This window comes from Zootoca vivipara, chromosome 14 (assembly GCF_963506605.1).
Source record: "Zootoca vivipara chromosome 14, rZooViv1.1, whole genome shotgun sequence".
In the NCBI taxonomy this organism is placed as follows: Eukaryota; Metazoa; Chordata; class Lepidosauria; order Squamata; family Lacertidae; genus Zootoca; species Zootoca vivipara.
The window spans coordinates 52,207,680-52,228,195 of NC_083289.1; the positions used below are offsets into that span (position 1 = coordinate 52,207,680).

The 20,516-nt window shown below is 45.5% G+C and overlaps 1 protein-coding gene across 4 annotated transcripts in view; it reads left to right on the forward strand.

The window, feature by feature from the left end:
• SDK1 (sidekick cell adhesion molecule 1) overlaps positions 1-20,516 on the forward strand; it is a 584,684-nt gene that overhangs the window by 483,695 nt on the left and 80,473 nt on the right. For all 4 annotated transcript variants that reach the window (XM_035130977.2, XM_035130978.2, XM_035130979.2 and 1 more), the window contains exons 26-29: positions 820-935; positions 3,576-3,765; positions 6,947-7,045; positions 19,448-19,642. In XM_035130977.2, the coding sequence (XP_034986868.2) occupies positions 820-935; positions 3,576-3,765; positions 6,947-7,045; positions 19,448-19,642 (600 nt within the window). The remainder of the gene's footprint in view (positions 1-819; positions 936-3,575; positions 3,766-6,946; positions 7,046-19,447; positions 19,643-20,516) is intronic.

Sequence of the window (20,516 nt, forward strand, 5' to 3'; positions counted from 1 at the left end):
GTAGACAGAAACTGTTCAAGTAAAGAGGAAGAAGCATTTTGATTCAGGATACTGGATTGAATTCTGTTGTTGTTCATTCATTTAAAATATTTTTAATCCAACCCTTTGACCAAAGATTGATCTCCAAGGTGGTTGACAATACTATTGAAAACGATATAAAACAACATGATAGGCCAAATAAATTACAGCAGACAAACTATATTCAGGTGACATGGAAAGACTAAGTAGTAGCTCTGTCCTTGCTACCCTCAGGTGGTGAGTGCATCCCCAACAGATTCTAGGTGCAGTTCAGCATTCAAAACTCCCATTGTTCTAGGCGCGTTTTGCGAAAGGGAATATCATTAGCACAAGCAGTTTCTCAGCTCTCCACAGTCCTGCACCTAACATTTCAGGTTAAAACTGCGCAGTTGAGGGAAAGGAGGACCTTTTTCTGCCTCCCCACTTCCAGCCACTCTCTGAAAACTGGAGAAGAGTTCCTCTTAAGAATATTAGGGGGTGCGCAGGGGAAGCATGGCTTGGTTTTTTGCAGTCTTCAGATGAGGACAAGACCATGTGAAAAATGAACATAAGATTTTAGTTGCAGTTCATTCATTTTCAGCTTTGTATTCTTGTTATAAAAAAGCACGCCTAGACATTCAGTTGTGACGCCCACAACCTAGGTTTAAGGTGCCATTTAGCGCCTAGCTTTCAAATCTCATTTTCTAGCACTGGTGCAGTTCAATGTGCTCTGTGCCCATCGGAGATGACTGGGCAAATCCTAGATGATGAGCGAATGGATTTTGTCAGCTTCTAACGTCTCTTAAATCTGGACATTTGCAGTTCCTTCGGCTCCCCCAGAGAATGTGTCGGCTGAAGCTGTGAGTTCCACTCAGATCCTCTTGACCTGGGCGGCTGTCCCTGAACCAGAACAGAACGGGCTCATCCTTGGATACAAGGTAGATCTTCCCAAGCGCTGCTGAGTCTTTTATGCCTTTGGAGAAGCAATATGTTGTTTTTACTTGATTTTGTTGTTATCTATGTACTAGTAAATATTGAGGTATTAAAGTCCCGGCAGCTGAACTAAGTGCTGTAAGGTGTATCCCAGAGTTACAATCCTTTGCAGATCTTCTGTATTTTAGCTGAAAGGTTCCCTTCTAAGGAATTTAGGGATTGCTACTGATGTCAGACTGAAACACAACGAGCTGAAGAGAATCCTGTCGCACAGCATATTCTGTGCTACATCAGTTAAGCTATCAGTAGTGAGATCTCCGTACAGATACAAATGAGCAGACTGAAAAGGTTCACTTCGCAGGACAGGTTATCAGTTTGAGTTACTCAGAAGACTGCAGTTTGAACATTCAGTGTTCGGCATACAATACAGCATACATGCGAGTTATTAAAGACTTTACCTTGTCTCTCGTGTACTGTCTAGCTAATACCTTTGACGTCTTGCTAACATGCACCAGTGACTAGGAGATGCTAAGTTGGTTGCTTGTTTATGGATGGCAACTACCATCTACCTGACAAGACTAACCCATTGCTGCATGTTTGTTGGGGCTGGCAGGGCAGGTGTGTTTGTTTGTGTGTGAGAGAGAGATACCAGTGTTCTTTCTGTGTCTGCCTGGCTACAGAGGAGCACTGCAGATTTGGGGTTGTAGTCAGCAGAGGAATTTAACCCAGCAGAGAAGTCTTGATGGGGACTCGAAGGACATGTTGTTTGCTTTTGGGGGAGCTGCTGCTGCTGCTGAACACCCTATCATAGTCTGACCCAATGCAAACATGCTTCTGACTTTGCAACTAGGAAGTGGGGCCCACAACAAACATTGCTGAGTGAAGGTCCTGTGTGAGTGCCTGGAGGCGGTTAGAGGATGGGTGGCGGCTAACAGATTGAGGTTGAATCCTGACAAGACAGAAGTACTGTTTGTGGGGGACAGGAGGCGGGCAGGTGTGGAGGACTCCCTGGTCCTGAATGGGGTAACTGTGCCCCTGAAGGACCAGGTGCGCGGCCTGGGAGTCATTCTGGACTCACAGCTGTCCATGGAGGCACAGGTCAATTCTGTGTCCAGGGCAGCTGTCTATCAGCTCCATCTGGTACGCAGGATGAGACCCTACCTGCCTGCAGACTGTCTCGCCAGAGTGATGCATGCTCTGGTTATCTCCCGCTTGGACTACTGCAATGCGCTCTACATGGGGCTACCTTTGAAGGTGACCCGGAAACTACAACTAATCCAGAATGCGGCTGCTAGACTGGTGACTGGGAGCGGCCACCGAGACCACATAACACCGGTCTTGAAAGATCTACATTGGCTCCCAGTACGTTTCCGAGCACAGTTCAAAGTGTTGGTGCTGACCTTTAAAGCTCTAAATGGCCTCGGTCCAGTATACCTGAAGGAGCGTCTCCACCCCCATCGTTCTGCCCGGACACTGAGGTCCAGCACCGAGGGCCTTCTGGTGGTTCCCTCGTTGCGAGAAGCCAAGTTGCAGGGAATTAGGCAGAGGGCCTTCTCTGTGGTGGCACCTGTCCTGTGGAACGCCCTCCCATCAGATGTCAAAGAGAAAAACAGCTACCAGATTTTTAGAAGACATATGAAGGCAGCCCTGTTTAGGGAGGCTTTGAATGTTTAATTGTTTTATTTCATTTTTCTGTTGGAAGCCGCCCAGAGTGGCTGGGGAAACCCAGCCAGATGGGCAGGGTATAAATAAAATATTATTATTATTATTATTATTATTATTATTATTATTATTATTATTATTATATAGTGGTGTGTTCTTGTTCAGCCAGCCATGCTCTCCTCATTTCTCCACTCCCCGTCTCTGGTTTTCCCTTCAACAGACACTCAGCATGGCAATACCGCTCAGCATACCTCATAGACCTCTTTTTGGTTTTTCCTCCTTCCAAGGTTTTTTTTTGTAATGCTCTTTGATACTTCTGCAAATCTTGGCATTCTCCCAAGCCTGCTGATACCCCCCTGATTTGACTACATAGGAATTGGCAAGAGGTTAGCCATTAGTACATAGGGTTGCAAACATATGTCCCCAGTTCTCTCTTCTGACAAATAGCGAAGTTACCGGAAACCAGGCAGAGGACCTTCTCGGTAGTTGCACCCACTCTATAGAATGCCTTCCCATCGGATGCCAAAGAGATGCACAATTATATGACTTTCCATAGACATCTGCCTGTGGCAGGAAGCTTTTAATGTTTGGTGTTTTGTTCTGTGTTTTTCTATTCTGTTGGAAGCCAGCCAGCGTAGCTGGGGCAACCAAGTCAGATGAGTAGGGTACAATAACATTGTTGTTGCTGTCCCTGACAGTAAGAGCTGTTCGGCAGTGGAATTTGCTACCAAGGAGTGTGGTGGAGTCTCCTTCTTTGGAGGTCTTTAAGCAGAGGCTTGACAGGCATATGTCAGGAATGCTTTGATGGTGTTCCCTGCTCGGCAGGGGGTTGGACTGGATGGCCCTTGTGGTCTCTTCCAACTCTATGATTCTATGATTCTATTGTTCCTGGAATGCCTTGCTGCTTGTGGGGAGCCGCTCCCTATCCTTTTCATATCATTCTATATGTATTTATCATGCTCTTCTCCCCCCCCCCACTTCAGATTTTGTTCAAGCCCAAAGATGTGGAAAGCAAATTAAGCAGCCAAGTAGTGAGAGGGAACCACACCCTTTCCATCCTTCTAGCTGGTTTGCGGAAATATGTGCTTTATGAGATTCAGGTGCTGGCATTCACACGCATTGGAGACGGGATCCCCAGCTCCCCTCCGGTCATCGAGCGAACTAAGGACGATGGTAAGTGTATGTGGATTGATAGAACCTTCTAGCTTTTTTTGGGGGGGTGCATATCAGCAGCTAATCAGGTGGATTCCATTTTTAATCTCAAAGAACCGGCTCCTCCCCTAATGTAAAGAGGCACAGTCCTATTAGTTTCTAGCTGAGAACCTGCTCCCCAAAATTGCAGTCTATTTCCCCCCCCCTCCTCCCAGTAATTGACAAAAAGATTGTTTCACTCTAAAACCTGATATTTTATAGCCAGTTCCAGCCTGAAGCAAATTTTTACAGCCCAATTATGAACTCCTACAGAAATCCAATCATAGTAATAAAAAAAAAGCTGTGGGATAATGGGACGTGATAAACAAACCTTGCTGTGATTGAATGTGAGCACGATGTGGTGTTTCCTGTCCCAAGAGCGTGCCTAGACCAACCTTGAACAAAAGAATAATAAAATGACCTTTTGTGAAATTAGTGCATGAACATTGTATTGTTCTACTCGGCAGCACTATCTGTAAGCCTGAGAATTCCCGTTTAGGGTTTGACATATTGAAAGGACGAGAGGCTTTCTGGGGTCTGATGGAAGGAATGTGTACAGTATTCATTAGCCACATGGATGGTCAGGGGGTGCATGGCTTTAGGGCTCACCTTCAGAGCTTCTGGAGACCAGTTGCCCACTTCTGCTAAGCCTGGATGCTGGGGGGGGGGGGAAGCAGGGGTTGGCTAAACGGAGCAGGGGGTGGGGGAGAATTCAGGCTGGCAGAGGGGAAGCCCCAAGCATTTTTCTGTCAGCTCTTATTGAATGTTTCTCCCCCTAAAATTCTGACAATATTCCTCTTTTTATCATTATCTATTGGCTGGCTTGCTATCCCATGAGCTTAGAGCAGCTTTATAGCAGCATTTCCCCTACGTTTTAATAATTCGGTCCCTAAGGAACCCACAATCTGAGAAAAATCAAATGGTTTGAGGAGAAAAGAGGTCAAATGAAAGAAAAATAACATTGATATATATATATATAGCGCACCACACTGTGAATAATCAGTCCAGTCCAAAAAGTCATTCAAAGGACAGCAGTTTTTAAAGGCAGCCAGCAACTCAATGCCTGCTTGTTGTATGGTTGGGCCCAGGCTATCCGAAAGATCGTTTCCCACTCTATGAACCTGCATGGCTGCCAAGATCCTTGGCTGAGCACTTTCTCTCAGTCCCAGCTGGTGGTGACATGAGGGAAAGAGCCTTTTCTGCCCCCGTATTGTGGGATTCCCTCCCAAGAGATGCTAACCGGACTCCCTCCCAGTTATCCTTCTGCCAGCAGGCTAAGACCTGTTCACAGAGCCCTTTGGAAACTAAGCAGGAGACGATGCTGTTCACAGGGCTGCTGTCAGAACAGATTGTTTCAAGGCTGGTTCTAAATTAGGTTTTAATGTATTTTGACCATTGCGCCCCCCCCCCCCCGACCCTGGCTTATTTTTATTACTGTGTATTTTATGATTTTGTTCTTAAATGTTGGAAGCTGCCTAGCTTGGAAGAAGAGCAACATAAAGAGGATGATGATGATATTAAAGAGGTGCTGCAGAGAATAGTCTGGGCTGGCTAGAGAGCAGAGTTAGGAGCAGTGCTTTTTTTCTTTAAAAAATTGTTTATGGGTACTCTCATTTTCCTACTCATATTGAAATGCGGCCAAACTTAGATTCACAAAATGTTTAGGGGTATGCATACCCCTGTGTACCCCCCCAAAAAAGCACTGGTTGTGAGCATTAAACATGTGCTATACAGTATTCCACCAGATTTCAGAAGTGGCTTTTTACATCACATGAAAGCTCAGGTGTAATGTAGAAATCAACAGTTAGGGAAGCACCAGGGAAATGGAATCAAGCGCTGTGTGAACACAGCCCATGTTGGGGCAGGCTGCTCTTTAAAAGAAGTTAATACCTCTCAGAGTTATGGGCTGGCAGGGGGAGGGGAATAAAGCAGGATAATGTCATATATACCATTCGCTGGCTACAAATCCATTGGATAAACAAATAGCTAACTGCCATGTAACAAGCATCTTGTCCTCTTCCTTCCTGCATTACCTGTTGTCAAATGCTGCTATTTGTTCTTCCAGCCCCGCACTCCTGACATAAGCCTGCTTGATTCCTTCCTGATCAATTTAATTAAAAGCATCATAGGGGAGAGCAGAGGTGGGATTTCAGCTTAAGGGGGTGAACATCAGTACCTCTGGATTTGCAAATTATCATTAGCTCCCCCTGGTGACCTTGATAGAGGTAATTCAGCTGCCTGCCTGCTGTCTTCTCCCCCTCTGATGCTTATGGCCAAACAGAGGTTCCCAGATGCCTATGTGAAATTGGAAGGCAAATTGGGAGTTAGCTACATGGTTGGAGAATATGACTCAGCTTCGGCAACTGTGTAACGACGTAAGAAACCTGCTTAACCTCTCAAGGAAAAATTCAGCATATGAAGCGATATGTTATAACCAGAGTTATGAAATGCTTTTCAGAATCTGATTGGCATACAGATGTCCCATTATATAGGCTCCAGCCTGATTGTCCCCTCTGAGGTCAACCCTAGTTTATCAAAACATCATCATAAATATATTTACTAATGCAATAAAACATATGAAGTCAGTAGCTGCAATATAACAAGAACTGATGGCTAAGTTGACCCCGAAAGACAGCAAGCTTTTTATGTTGCAAGGGATTTTAAAAAAATAAAAATCCTTCCAGTAGCACCTTAGAGACCAACTAAGTTTGTCATTGGTGTGAGCTTTCGTGTGCATGCACACTTCTTCAGATCCACTGAATTTTTAATTTTTAATTTTGTAAGTCTCTTCCGGTCTAAGACCAGTTTTGCACAAGTCCAAAGCTTTCTCACTTGCCTTAGTTTATCCAGACCCTTGATCCAAAGGCACCAGTTTAGATCCTTTCTCCCTGAGATTCCATACCACGTCATACAAAGGCTAGTAGAGATACCCATCCTTGGTAGAGCTTTTTCCTATGAAATCCTGCAGTGTTAGTAACCTCTTGCAACCAAAACCATGTTTAAGCTATTTGATAAGTCAAAGGTAGATTAGGCAGGTAATATCAATTTTTGAACAGGATGCGCAGCTAAGAATTGCACCTGGGACCTCTTGCACACAAAAGAAATTGGGATAAGTTCATACCTGCCAGGCCCTATCTAATGGCTGTTCTCTTGGTCTTTTTAGCCCCAGGCTCTCCAGTGCGGATGGTGTTCCCCGAGGTGAAGCTGACCTCTGTCCGGATTGTGTGGCAGCCCCCTGAAGAACCCAATGGGATTATTCTGGGTAAGCAAAAGCAACAGCTGTGTCAAGGGGTGGGACTGAAAGAGGCAGCCATAGAAGTAGCCTGTCAGCGCATGTTTTTGAATCACTTGAAGGTGTGCATATATACCAGGAATTATGGAAGCCTGGAAAATGCAGCCGTTCCTGTGGTACCCCCTCCTACTCTGCCTTCAACCTATCAAACTAGCTTGGTGTGAATTCTGAGGGTTTGGATGCACTTGTTCTAAAGCCAGGCCAGGGGTCTTAATTCTGTAACTAGGGGCAGAAAGCAAAGAGATAGCACAGTGAGGAACTCATAGATGGCATGCATGCTACTGTCTGAGGATTGCAAGTGCCCCTTACCCTCTGGAACCGGCATGCCAAGCAGGCCATACGCCCCACCCCACTGCACCCACAGTGGGGCAGAGAGCTTATCAGACATGTTCTGCTCAGAGTGTGGACTCTGGGATGCCTTCACGAAATCTTGTGGGTACACAGATGTTTAGATCTCACGAGAGCATCCCAGAGCCCACATGCCGAGTGGGACTTGCCCAGTAAGCAAGGCAGAGAGCTTCAAAGTTCTTTCTGCACTGGGAGAGCCAGTGTGGTGTAGTGGTTAAGAGCGGTAGACTCGTAATCTAGGGAACCGGGTTCGTGTCTCTGCTCCTCCGCATGCAGCTGCTGGGTGACCTTGGGCTAGTCACACTTCTTTGAAGTCTCTCAGCCCCACTCACCTCACAGGGTGTCTGTTGTGGGGGAGGAGGGGAAAGGAGAATGTTAGCCGCTTTGAGACTCCTTCGGGTAGTGATAAAGCAGGATATCAAATCCAAACGCTTCTTCTTCTTCTCCATCTTGCGTTCATTTAATTGGTGCAATTTCAACCAGCTGGCTTTCAGCGGTGCAAGTTTGAAATCACACAAGTTAATTGCACACAAGATACAATTGTGCTGCATTGCCAGTTTTCATGCTGTGAATTTTCTTCTGCCTCTCACAGAGCTCTGTGTGGGAGTGGGGCTCTTCTCAGTTCCCTTCTCAGCATTCCTCCACCACCCCAAATACCTCTGGAATGATGCTGGGTGTAGGGCACAAATCTTCTGCTCTTGCTATAGGCAGTAGAAAGACTACATTTTGAGGATAAAATCGCACATCTCCACGTTGAGTCAAATGCTACTGCTGTTACGGAGCCAGATGAGGTGTCTGACACAGCAACTTGCCTGATTTTGTGGGATGTCTGTATGTTGATGAGATCTTCCTTGACTCCTAGCCATCACGACTAATTCTAGTAGCCAAGGGAGGTGGGGTGGCCAGGTGAGTCTGTGATGGTGGTGGGAGAACCTGGCACTTTGAAGGGAGTCAGTAGTGCAACCAATTTTAAAGAAGCCACCCCAATCTGGACCCTGAAGTCCTTGTCAACTGGTACCCGGTCACAAATACTCCCTTCAAGGGAAGGGAAGTGCTTGAGAGTGTGGTAGCAGTCCAGTTGCAAGCACTTTTGGAGGAAACTGATTATCTGTTTCAGTCTGGGTTCAGGCCTGATTTTGGGACAGAATCAGCCCTGCTTGCCCTGATGCACAAGCTTCTTCAAGGAATTGTGACTTTGTTGGTCTTGCTTGATCTTGGTTGGCCACTACAGTAATTTCCTTGCTGGAAATGTGCATTGTTTTGCCCCCACTCTCTTGGAAGCTTCTCGCACCGGCTTTAAAAGGTTGCTGAAATTTCTACTTTAGTATCTTGTGGTTCACCCCTGATACATATTGCACACAATTAACCAATGGACAACATTTGAAAAATGAAAGCTTAAGTCTTTCTGATTAATGTTAAGTCAATAATGCTAGGTACCTCCAAGCAATGCAATTATTTTGCTGTTTGTTTGCTTGTTTGCTTGCTTGCCTGTTTAGCAATGCCTGATAAGAGCTGTCTGAGTTCCTCCCTGGGAAATCTAGCAAACCTGTTTGTTGTTTGGCATTTTTTGGTTGCCCCATAGTGACATATGATAAGGCAATTGCACTTGTCTGACTTTGCCACCTAAGGCTGCCCCCTTAAATAGTGAGCTACTTTATGCTTTGTGTCAAATAAAATCGGGAACCACTCATTACGGGCAACAATGTTTCCTCATATGGTGTGCCGCAGCCCCAAATCCTCCGCTGATTATAACAAGGCCCAAAGTTGGAAGCATCGTTAGATATGATCTGAAAACAGCTCTTTTAGAAACTTTTGCAAAGAAAAAGGAAAGGAAGGAAGGAAGGAAGGAAGGAAGGAAGGAAGGAAGGAAGGAAGGAAGGAAGGAAGGAAGGAAGGATCCATCCATCCATCCATTCATCCATTTCAGTCTTCTACCATCACAGGCTATTGGGTACTCCTGACATTCAAGTTGCTTATTTTATTTTCAAGGGACCTCTGTGCCTTGTGTGCTTATTACCGAATTAAGCCCAGGTACTGAGACACAGGTTTCGTGTATAAGGGGAAATTCCACCTACTGGAACTATTTGTTCAGAAAACAACTAATAAATACTTGCCTTTTGTTCTCTGTCCCTGTTGCACTGCTGAGCAGCTCTGGGTGGGGTTTGTGAGGTTCTGATGCATTGAGGTCTTGAGCTATTCTCAAAGCGTGAAATGCTTCACTGGTGAGAAGGAATTCTTAGTTAAGTGTGAAACTCAAAAATCCACAGCTTCACTCTCAGGCCAATGATGAAAGAAAAACAAGCTTGCCCATGGGGTTTCAATGTGAAGGCCAAGGGCAGGTAGCCAGCTCCCCTGTTTCTCTGAAAATAAGACGTAGTCATAAAATAAGCCGTAGCAGGATTTTTAAGCATTGAAGGAATATAAGCCATACCCCGAAAATAAGACATAGTGATAGGCGCAGCAGCAATGCCAGCCGCAGCAGGAGAAGGAGGGGAAAATCCCCTGAAAATAATCCACAGTGTGTGCTTTTTTTGAGGAAAAATAAATATAAGACGGTGTCTTATTTTCAGAGAAACACGGTTGCTGCCCTCCAGGTTTTGTTAGACTCCCAACTCCCATCAGCCCCATCCAGCATGGCCAATTGTCACAGGGGATTGTGGGAGTTGTAGTCTTCCACTTCCTGAGGGCACCACATTGGTTACCCTTGGCGTATGAAACATTGTTCGTTCATTGGGGCAACTTCTGTGGTTCTTCAAATAGGGACATCAAACGGAAAGATTGTTCACTGTACTGTATTTATTTGTTGGCATTGCGGAATCCAACATGACTATGTTAAAAGAGCCATGGTGGTTCAAGGTCAATAAAACAGAAGGGTAAAATGTGCCTTTGCTTGCCATATCTGGACACTCTGGTGCCCCCCTACTAGTACCTTAATGTTGCTTTCACATGAAGAAATATAAGGTGTGTGAAGATTTTCTCCATCATGTTCCTTTAGTGTTTCCTTTAATGTAGACACAGCAGTGGGGTATGGCCTCTCCCCAGCCTAACAGTTTAATGGGGGTACATATTGCCCCCTCCCCAGACACCAGGTTGATCACTAGATGAGTCAGGAAGGAAGGATCACCCCCTCCAGCTCAGCTGTTCTGTATGGAAGAGCTGAGAGAAGACTCTGTGCCTCTGAAAGCTTAAGCAGGCCTATTTAAGATGCTCTTGCCTCCAAAAATAACTTTTAATTCCATCTGTTTGCATTGGTCTTGCTGCTGTCATCTTGTAGCCCTGTGAGGATACAAAGGGCTTGGCAATGAATGTTTTTTAATAACTTAGACCAAAACATAACTCAGCATTTTAGAGATCAGCAGTATGAAAAACCAGGAGGCTCCTAGAGAGAAAAGTTTAAATATTTCACAGTGCCTTTTGGTGAACTCCAACTCTTATTTCTGAGACTGTGACAGAGGTGCCGTGTTCCTTGTATTTTTGATGGAGACCTCTTTTGGACCTCTCCCTCTCCCCTCTTTAGGCATAGCATCACCTTGCTACCTCTGGAAATACAGACGTACCGTATTTCAAAATGTCAGCTGCAGAACTGGATGCAGTCCAAGTTAGAAAATGGGTGTTTTGATCTCATGCTGCATTCATGCCCACCTCCAGCCTTTAAAATGCCAAATGTTAAAAATCCACACTGGAGCAACTTCAACCTTTCAGTATTATGCAGGGTGCTTCCCCCTTCTCTCCTCGAGTACTGCAACAAATTAATAAATGACTGCATTTTCAGGTATGCACTGCAGCTTCTAGAGGAAGCCGGTGCTGGTTCTGAAGGGCTTTGTATGGTGATGATGAGCATAAAGGCGGCATTAGTATTCCGAGTGCGAAGCCACACTCCTGCCTGTTTGCTTTGGGGGAAAGAAGCAGGTGCCTTGGAGTGACCTAACATTTAACAGATACTTTCAACTGTTGCCTTTTATTTGGTTCAGAAAGCTCCAGCATGCCAAAGTCACTTGCTTTGTCCAACAGTCATTTGAAGACCACCTTTGGCACACTTTGTAAAATTCAGATTTTAAAGAAGGACTCTCAGTAACCTGAAAGAGGCAAGTGTCAGGTTTATATGGGAAGTCACACCCAAACAAGAGTGCCAGGTGTCTGTGTAACATGTAATAAATTTGCAGGTGTGTGTACAACATGTAATAAAATTGCAGGTGTTTGTACAACATGTAATAAATTTGCAGAGCGTGCAATCATAAAATGTGGCAAGCAGAGCTGAGTTATTTTTTTAAAAAAAAAACACAAAGCCAACCTACTTTCAGTTTTGGCTGCAGTTCATGTGCATTTACCTGGGAGTAAGTACCACTGTATGTGATGGGATGTTCTTCTCGATAGGATTTTCTTTGCTAGACAAAATAATGGATGGCAGGTCTATTAGCAGCTCTTAGCTCTTCAGAGGCAGTTTTCCCTCGAGTAGCTTATGCTGGAGACAAACAAGAGGTCAGCTGGTTACCCTTGCACCTTCTGCACTTTCCAGAGGCATTGCTGGAATAAGGATGCTGGGATGTTCAGTTCCAGAGAGTGCTTCTTTGGGTCCTATTTATACTGCCATCCTTCGTAGCACAGCCTTTGGGTGTTGCTCACTATTCCTCTTGTCAACATCTTCTTGATGTGCCCTCTCATCGCCCTTGATTTTATGGTGCATTATTGCACCAGCCAGTCATCCTATGTAATCTGCCAGTCAAAAATCCCTTTAAGTTTGTTTGCTAAGTGCCCTGCAGTATCTGAATGACTGTCCACTTGGGTCAATCACTGGGGAGGGAGCAGTTTTGGTGAAAGCTTTGCTCATTAAAAATATATCCAGTCTCCATTCCGTTCCAAATGCCAGTCATCTCTGCCACTGCTACTTTTCCTGCCATGAGTGAGGTTTGTTGGGGCATTGTGTGAGCAGGGAAAGATGACAATGGAGGGTGTGATGGGTGCTTGGAGTGCCTGGAAATGTTTGGCACACACTTGTTTGGATTGCTGACCTAATTCCCAATTTTGTGTGGTGGGAGAAAAACTTGTTCCAAGTCAACTTGACTTGAGTCTCTGGGGAGCTTGCCATCACTACAACCCCCCCCTTTTCTTCCTATATACAGGGCCGTCTTTACCTGGGGGTGCAAGGGGTGCGGGGCACCTGGGCACCAAATTCTGGGGGGGCACCAGGCACCTGTCACTGAAGCTGCCTAAGCTCTTAACTATCTACCTGTTATTAAATAATAAATACTTTTGACCAAGCTAGAAAAACAAAATACTTATATACCTAGGTATTACCAAAATGTGTATACCTACTGTTTCACTAAAGGACTTTCGACTTTGTGTGCTCATTTACCAAAGACCTGCCGCACTAGCAGCAGCACTTGCCATTCACAATGGCACATTTTAATTTCATCACTTACAGTGATGGGGCGCTGGGCAGATCTTTGCACTCTGGCAGCGCATATGCTAAAGACGGCCCTGCCTATATACATAAAAATGTAAGACTGTCGTCACACAGTCTACATGAGAGGATTTGCATAAAGGCAGGGTGAGAGGGAGAAAAAGAAAAGGCAGGTTTTTAAATGGTGGTTTTAAACAGCACCAGAAGTTTGAATAAAGAAGGGGTGGGGGGGGACACAGAGGAGCTGTGAGGTGATGGGGATTCAGGTGAGATGTAAAAGGAGGGGTGAGGGTTGGCAAGGAGGGTAGGAAGTTTGGTGGGGGTAGGCAGTCTTGGCAAGCAGCAGGAGCAGGTCTGGCAGCCCCTAGTACTACATAAATGTGAAGCCTGTACTTGGAGCAGAGCATGAATTGAAAAATCAGCTCAAAACAATGGTTGTGCGAAGCAGTCTCCAGATATGGCAATAATGCAAAAGTGAGCTCATTCCATGGGAAAATTCTGCAACAAAAAAAGAAGCAAAGACTAGGGAAACTGCTTGGGTGAAATCAAATGAGAGAAATCGATAGAGGTAAATGGAAAGTGTTCAAAGAGAAATTAATGTATGCCCTGGGGCTACAGAAGCAACGTAGCAATAAATGCAGCAAGCATTTTAAAGGCCATTAAGACATGAGGAGTAGAAACTCAGTATAAAACAGAATTCAAAAGATTGCTGAACGTAGTAAAGAACATCACAATAAAAAAAATAGAGGAATAGACTCAGCATAGAATGGAGCCTGGATATGTTATGAGGTTGCAACAGCAATACTTTTTCAATGCATAGAAAGACTCTAATGTTTGGGGAAATAAATGATAATGATGATAAACTGCCTGGCAAGGGAAGCCCTAGAAATACTTATGCAAGAATTTAGATACTTCCAGTTCTGCTGATTCATATGGGCAACATCCAGAATTCCAGCTCACTTCTCTCCCTGCCCCAATCTCCTCCTGCTACCATATTTTCCCTTCCATGCCCTGGAGGTGAACAGGTGAAGGAAGGGGACAATGGTGGCTCTTACATTTTTACAATTTTGGGAGTGGGGAAAGAATGCATAAGAGCAAACCTGGTGAACCAGCCAAACCAATTCTTGGCTGGGCAGTTAAGTACTGCCATTTTCATGTCCAAAGAGGTTGCTCTGTTGCTATAGAGAGAAATGGGTGGGCCTTTTCCCAGCTCACCTGGCTGCATGCCATGTCATCCTAGGATGGAGAATAATAAGCCAAGGGGCACTGTGTGTGAGGGAGAGTTTTGGCTGGTTCTGGTGACTGGAGAGACATGCCTGCTCATAGCTGCCAAGTTTTCCCTTTTCTCGCGAGGAAGCCTATTCAGCAGAAGGGAAAATCCCTTAAAAAAAGGGATAACTTGGCAGCTATGTGCCTGCTCTGTGCTGAACCCGAAGTGGTGACTCAGAGCATCCCTGGAAAGGCAAATATGTTTGGTTTTTAATGCTGTGAGCCCCCTCCATTCTGTGCTCAGGTTGTGTGTATGTGTAAACAAAACCATATATCCTAAAGATACCATAGCCTCCATTGTCCTTCATTTCAAGGGAAACAAACCATGAGAAAGGCCAGGCACCCCTTTTGCCACTCGGAGTTTGGAGTGGCGTGCAACAATATTGTGAGTTTGGCCCGCGGGGAGCATAGAACTTGGCCACACACTGAATCCTTTTACGTGAGATCAGGGATGTCTTCCATTGACTGGTGACAGCAGTGGGGAAGTGGATCCCAGTAGGGACCCCCCTCCCTTACACACAGAGCCTGCATGTAGTGGGCATGGATGGTGCCATTTGCTGGCTGAGAATCCAAGCAGAAGCTTATAATCAACCAGCTGAACCAGTGTTTGAATGCACTAATAGCTGAATATGCCGTTGTATCAATCCTGTACATGCTTGACTTGACATTATAGTTGAAGGGGAACAGAGCAAGAAATGAAACAGATCGAAACAGTTTGCTCTTGATAGCATGTGTACTTACTCTAATAACTTTACGGACTGGGGTTGGTTTTCTCGTAATGTTTTGTGTTTCCCCTTAAGGCTTTTGTTTTGATTCAGTGCTTACTTTAATTTCTTCTCCAACATTTGCACTCCTCGTGGCTTCCTACACATGACAGTGTCTTTCTCTCTTCCTCTCGCCCCGACCCTTGCTTCCTCCAGCCTATTTTATCCCAGCTGAATCTTGCTGTGCCTTTTCGTTTTGCTTTCTGCATGTGTACAGAAACTGGAAAAGGTCAGAGCACACCCCTTTGGCACCTCCCTCGATGTGATCTCTTTTCCAAAGCTTTAAAATAGTTAAATAAAGAGCTGTAGCATTTGTTAAATTGGGCCTAGATTTCACATTGTGCCTTGTGAGATACACATACCTGGGCAGGCTACATAACATTGGCAAAGGGTAAAACTAAATAGATTCAAAATTGAGTCTCTCTTTGTCTCTCTCTGGTTGCTATACGAGCTGAGTGTAGTTAATGATCTCTGAAGATTGACTCTTTTTAATGTGAATGCCTAACAGCACCCAGCTGGTACAATGTTCAGCTAATGTTCCTGTTAACATGTTGCAGATTCCAAACAGATCAAAGAATGGGATGAATCCTTTTGCTCTTCTCTAGGTCAACTGCCAATTTCTTACATAGAATGTAGAGCCGGTATTTTTAAATACAAGTCATGTTGAAGCAAGAAAATATCCAGGTTTCAGAAGAGGTTTGGGGGATCTAAGTTACTTGTGCAATAAATGTGCATTTGTTTAAAATTGGAGCCTATCCCATTCTTATAGATTTGCAGAGAGAGAGGGGGGGGGTCATCCCAGTTTGGTCCTGTTCTGAACATTAGTGTTTGCTTGGTCTTGGCCTAAAAGGTGGGGCAGGAATTATATAAATAAATAGAAGCAATTTAAACAAAAGCTATATATGATTATGAGTTTGGGGAAGGTCACTCTGGATGATATATTTGCATCCCTTCCAGGCCTATGATTCTGTATCCAGTAAAGCCTAGAATCTAGTAGAGGAGGCTGCAGAACCTGCCAACCCAGTTCCTTTGTTAAGGTGGTGGCTTTGGCTGGCCAGTAGAGCACCCTCATCTGCATCCCAAAGAATGAGCTAGTGATGTTGCTCTCCAGGAAAGTGGGGGTTAGACATTTCCCTCCACTCTCCTCACCTGGCTGGATGCTACATGATTCTTAGTAAAAGAACAACAATAGGCAGAGTTGTGTGTCTGTGCGTAAGTGGGGTGATGCTGGAATCTGGAGAACAGAGACAATCCTAAAGGGGAAGCAAAAATCTGTTTCAGTGTTAATGCTCTGGGCCCCTGCGTCCTGTGCTCAGGTTGCATATATGCGTAAATAAAACCATATATCCTAAAGACACCACAGTCTTCATTGACCTTTGTTCCAAGGAAACCAAACTCTGGGGAAAACACTTGGAACCCCTGGTCTAAGCACTCGGAGATTGGGGTGATGTGTAACAATATAAGGGCAACATTAGAAACACTTCTCTTAAGGGGTTTTAAGGTTTTTTTAAGTTTTTTATTCTATGGGAGCTACGTTGGGGCTTTTGATCTTTTCATGATAATTTGTTTTTTGGCCATTAAGGGCAGAGTCGTTTATGCATGTTTGAAAATGAACCATATGCCCATCTCTGTTTTCATTCTGGTTGTTCTCGCCTCGTAACCCGTCCTGGCTCCCACGTGTGGTTCAGGTGCTCTGGCAAATCAGCAACCCACTTTAGGTCCTTGATTTTACAGAGCCAAGTTTGAAAATCTATATTGCTCTTCTAATCTCTCATCTGTGCATTTCCTAGTTCCAAAATGGGCCTCAGCCACTGGGCTTGCTCTCAACTCTTGTCTGCTGCAATTTGAGTATCAATGAAACATGGTCTTCTCCTCTGGCGCCTCTGAAGCAGCAAAGTATATGAGACGTGACTCACAATGACACTTTGACTGGGGAAACAAAAGAAGCATCCATTTTCTCATTCAGCTGCCACAAATTATCCTCTTTCCTCCAGGGTGGTGGTGGGGAAAGACAATGACATATAGGGAGAGGACTGGATATCTGCAAAAGCATCACTAGCCCCACTGCACACAATTACCACCATCTGTATCCCAATTAAGCTACAAAGCCTGCATGAGAATACATAGTATGGATGGAATTGGCTCTACAAAGTACATTCCAAATCCTCTTTTATTACCTCTTGCCTTGCCTCAGTCATCAATGCTACTCTTCAGCAGGAGATGCCTGCTGTCCACCCAGCCTTTCTTTTCACCAGCATTCTTCTGCTGTTCTCCATCCATGGGAGATGCTCTCTTGCTTCCACTTTCCCTTTATTTCATTGCAATTGAAATTTGGTGAGTCTCCAAACCGCAGCAGGGATATCAAGCTCCATGGAGGGGATGAGCATCAGTTTCATGTTTCTGCAGAACTCTGGAGTTCAAAGGACAGTCAGAGGGCTAGCAGATGTCTGTCACAGTCGAGTCCAGCTGCTTCTGTTTGGGGTTTATTTGGCTGCTGTTCTCCATGCTCACCACCATGTAACTTGATGGAGCATTTAACTGTTCTCGCTATGAGCAAAACCATCCCTGCCACCTCAGATAGAAATTGATTTTGGAGCTCAGCAGCTGGAATGGGTTTGTCATGAGCTCCAGAAGAAAGCAAGGCTGGCATGTTGGCAGGTGTTTGCGGAATGAACTTGAACAGTTGGTGCATCCTCCAACTAGTAGCCCATGAGGTGTTGTTGGATGCTACGCTGATGCAGATACTTGGACTCATAGACTTGTAGAATTGTAGAGGTGGAAGGGACTCCAAGGGTCAGTGAGTCCAACCCTCCCACAATGTAGGCGCCACAGCTAAAGAATCCCTGACAGATGGCCATCCAACCTCTGTTTAAAAACCTCCAGCTTGCTCCATCTCCCATGTGACAGGCCTTATATGTCCTCCCAGCCTCCTTTTATCCAGGCTAAACATAGCTCCTTCAACTATTCCTCCTAAGGCAGGCATGTCAAACTTGCGGCCCTCCAGATGTTTTGGACTACAATTCCCATCTTCCCCAACCACTGGTCCTGCTAGCTAGGGATCATGGGAGGACCTAAGGCTTAGTCTCCAGACCATTGACCATCTTGGTCACCCTCCTCTGCATACATTCAAGCTTCTCAATGTCCTCCTTAAACTGGAGAGTCCAGAACTGGACACAGAACTCTTTAGGTAATGAGTCCAGTGAGAATTATTGGAAAGGCTTCTACAGAGGCTGGGTAATTTCTTACCGCTCACCTGTCTCCAGCTATTCTCTCATGCCCCTGGGCATCCTCTCATTGGTGTATGATGCATCCCACCCCACCCCACCCCCGAAGATAAGCCAGTCTGTATCTTGTTGGAAGACTCCCTGGGAGCTTTACATGCACTGCCTTCATCACCATGGTGGAAGAAAGCTTGAGTGCTGAGCAAGCAAATAAAATACGCCCCCCCCCCCACACACAGACACCACTGCCTGCTTCAGCCACTCTGCTTGATTGTCCCTCAGACTGTGAGAACTGTGGGTCTTTCTATTGAAAGAACTCTGAAAAAGTACATTGGGCACCATAGTCTTGTCTGTGTTTAGGGCCTCTAAAGGTCTTCATCTCACCCAGGCCCCTGTTATTTGAAGGGCTGCTGAGATCCCCTGCTCAGTCCCAGAGCCTTCTCTATGCTTCTGGGGAGTTTGAGGTAGGGAGAGGCTGATATATTTCCTTGAGCATCCTTGCCTTGTCAAAATCCGCTCTGTGTTTGTATGTATATACTTTTGTTTGGTATCGGTGGCGTTTTCACACTGCATCAATATGCTTGAGGAAGATGAAACTGTTCTTGTATCTCGCTCTTTTAAAGAATGAAATGTGAAACAAATTTCATGGTGGATTATCACTCAGAAGGGCTTTTCCATTCATCACCAAGCCAGTAATTTCCCAGATCATACACTGCATTGGGCGGGCGGTTGGAGGAGGGTGTGTGTGTTCTAAAGCTCAGCTGGTAAACACTAAAAGAAGCGAATTCCATTGTTTTGCATTCAAATGAATAAGTAATTAGGCTGTACTAATAGTCTTGGCTCTTTTCCTCTACTAAAAGACTGGGGACCTAATGGTCAGGGGTCCCTTTACCTTTACCTTTAATAGTCCGGGGACGCGGGTGGCGTTGTGGGTTAAACCACAGAGCCTAGGGCTTGCCAATCAGAAGGTCAGCGGTTCGAATCCCTGCGGCGATGGGGTGAGCTCCCGTTGCTCGGTCCCAGCTCCTGCCCACCTAGCAGTTCGAAAGCACATCTAAGTGCAAGTAGATAAATAGGTACCGCTACAGCGGGAAGGTAAACAGCGTTTCCGTGTGCTGCTCTGGTTCACCAGAAGTGGCTTTCTCATGCTGGCCACATGACCTGGAAGCTGTACGCTGGCTCCCTTGGCCAATAATGCGAGATGAGCACCACAACCCCAGAGTTGGTCACGACTGGACCTAATGGTCAGGGGTCCCTTTACCTTTACCTTTAATAGTCTTGGCTCTTTTCCTCTACTAAAAGACTGGGGAAACTAACCTCAACACCTCTCTCTCTCTCCATGTTCTTCTTGTCATTGTTCTGTGTTCAGGCTATCAAATCGCCTACCGTCTGGCAACCAGCAGCCCAAACAAGTTCACCACCGTTGAAGTTGGCTCCACCGTCAGGCAGTTTGTGGCGACAGATCTCCTCCCTGAGTCAGCCTACATCTTCCGAGCGTCTGCCAAGACCCGGCAGGGCTGGGGGGAGCCTCTGGAAGCCACAGTCATCACCACAGAAAAGAGAGGTAATGGCAGCAGCTGGGGGAGGGGGGGTTGCAGTCATAATGCTCTGTTTCCTGTTGTTGTCCAATGACCCTCACCAACTCAGGGAACAACCGTTGATGCTCCTGCAGGTGATCTCACTGATGAAGCTGGGATAGAAGGGTTACGAGGTTCCAGAAAGTAACCTGGACGTCTGTGGCTCAACCCATTCCATGCACTCCACCTTGCAGGGCTGCCTTTTAGAGGGTCAGCTTATTTGCGAGTAGGTCATGCTGGAGATATATGGTGCCTTTTGTAATAAAGCCATTTGTTTGCAAACAATCAGTGAGCAGATGGGGATCAAGCCCCCCTTGCAGGCAATATTGACAGCCCCTAGCACTATAACAAGCCAAATGGAGGGGCAGGGAGGGGTACGTACTTCAAATCATATATAGCACCAATTAAGTCCAATGGCCCACCAGTTCCTAACCACGTCTGCTGCCACATCTGCTGCAACCTCCAAGCCCTGTGCGATCCTGGTGAAATGCCCTGAAATTTTGGGCATTGACAACCATCTGCATCTGTTAGGCATCTCTGAATGAGCAGTATCCCATTCTCTTTAAGCCTATCCATGAGAGCATCCCTTTCCTCTCTCCCCCCCCCTTCCCCAAATAGACACCCTTCCATAGAATAGAAAGGAGAGTACCCTTGGTCTGGAAAGCATCTTTCCCCGCTCTCCTTCCCTGTCCAAGATGAAGCTAATTTAACAAAACTATGTGAGAGACACTGCTGTGTGCCTAATAGCTGCATCACATAATTTCCTTCTCTCTTGTAGCAATAACAATGGGCCCCATTACTGTTAAGCACTTAGGGTTCTCTAAATACGAGAGCCATTGTATAAAATACAGCCTTACCCCC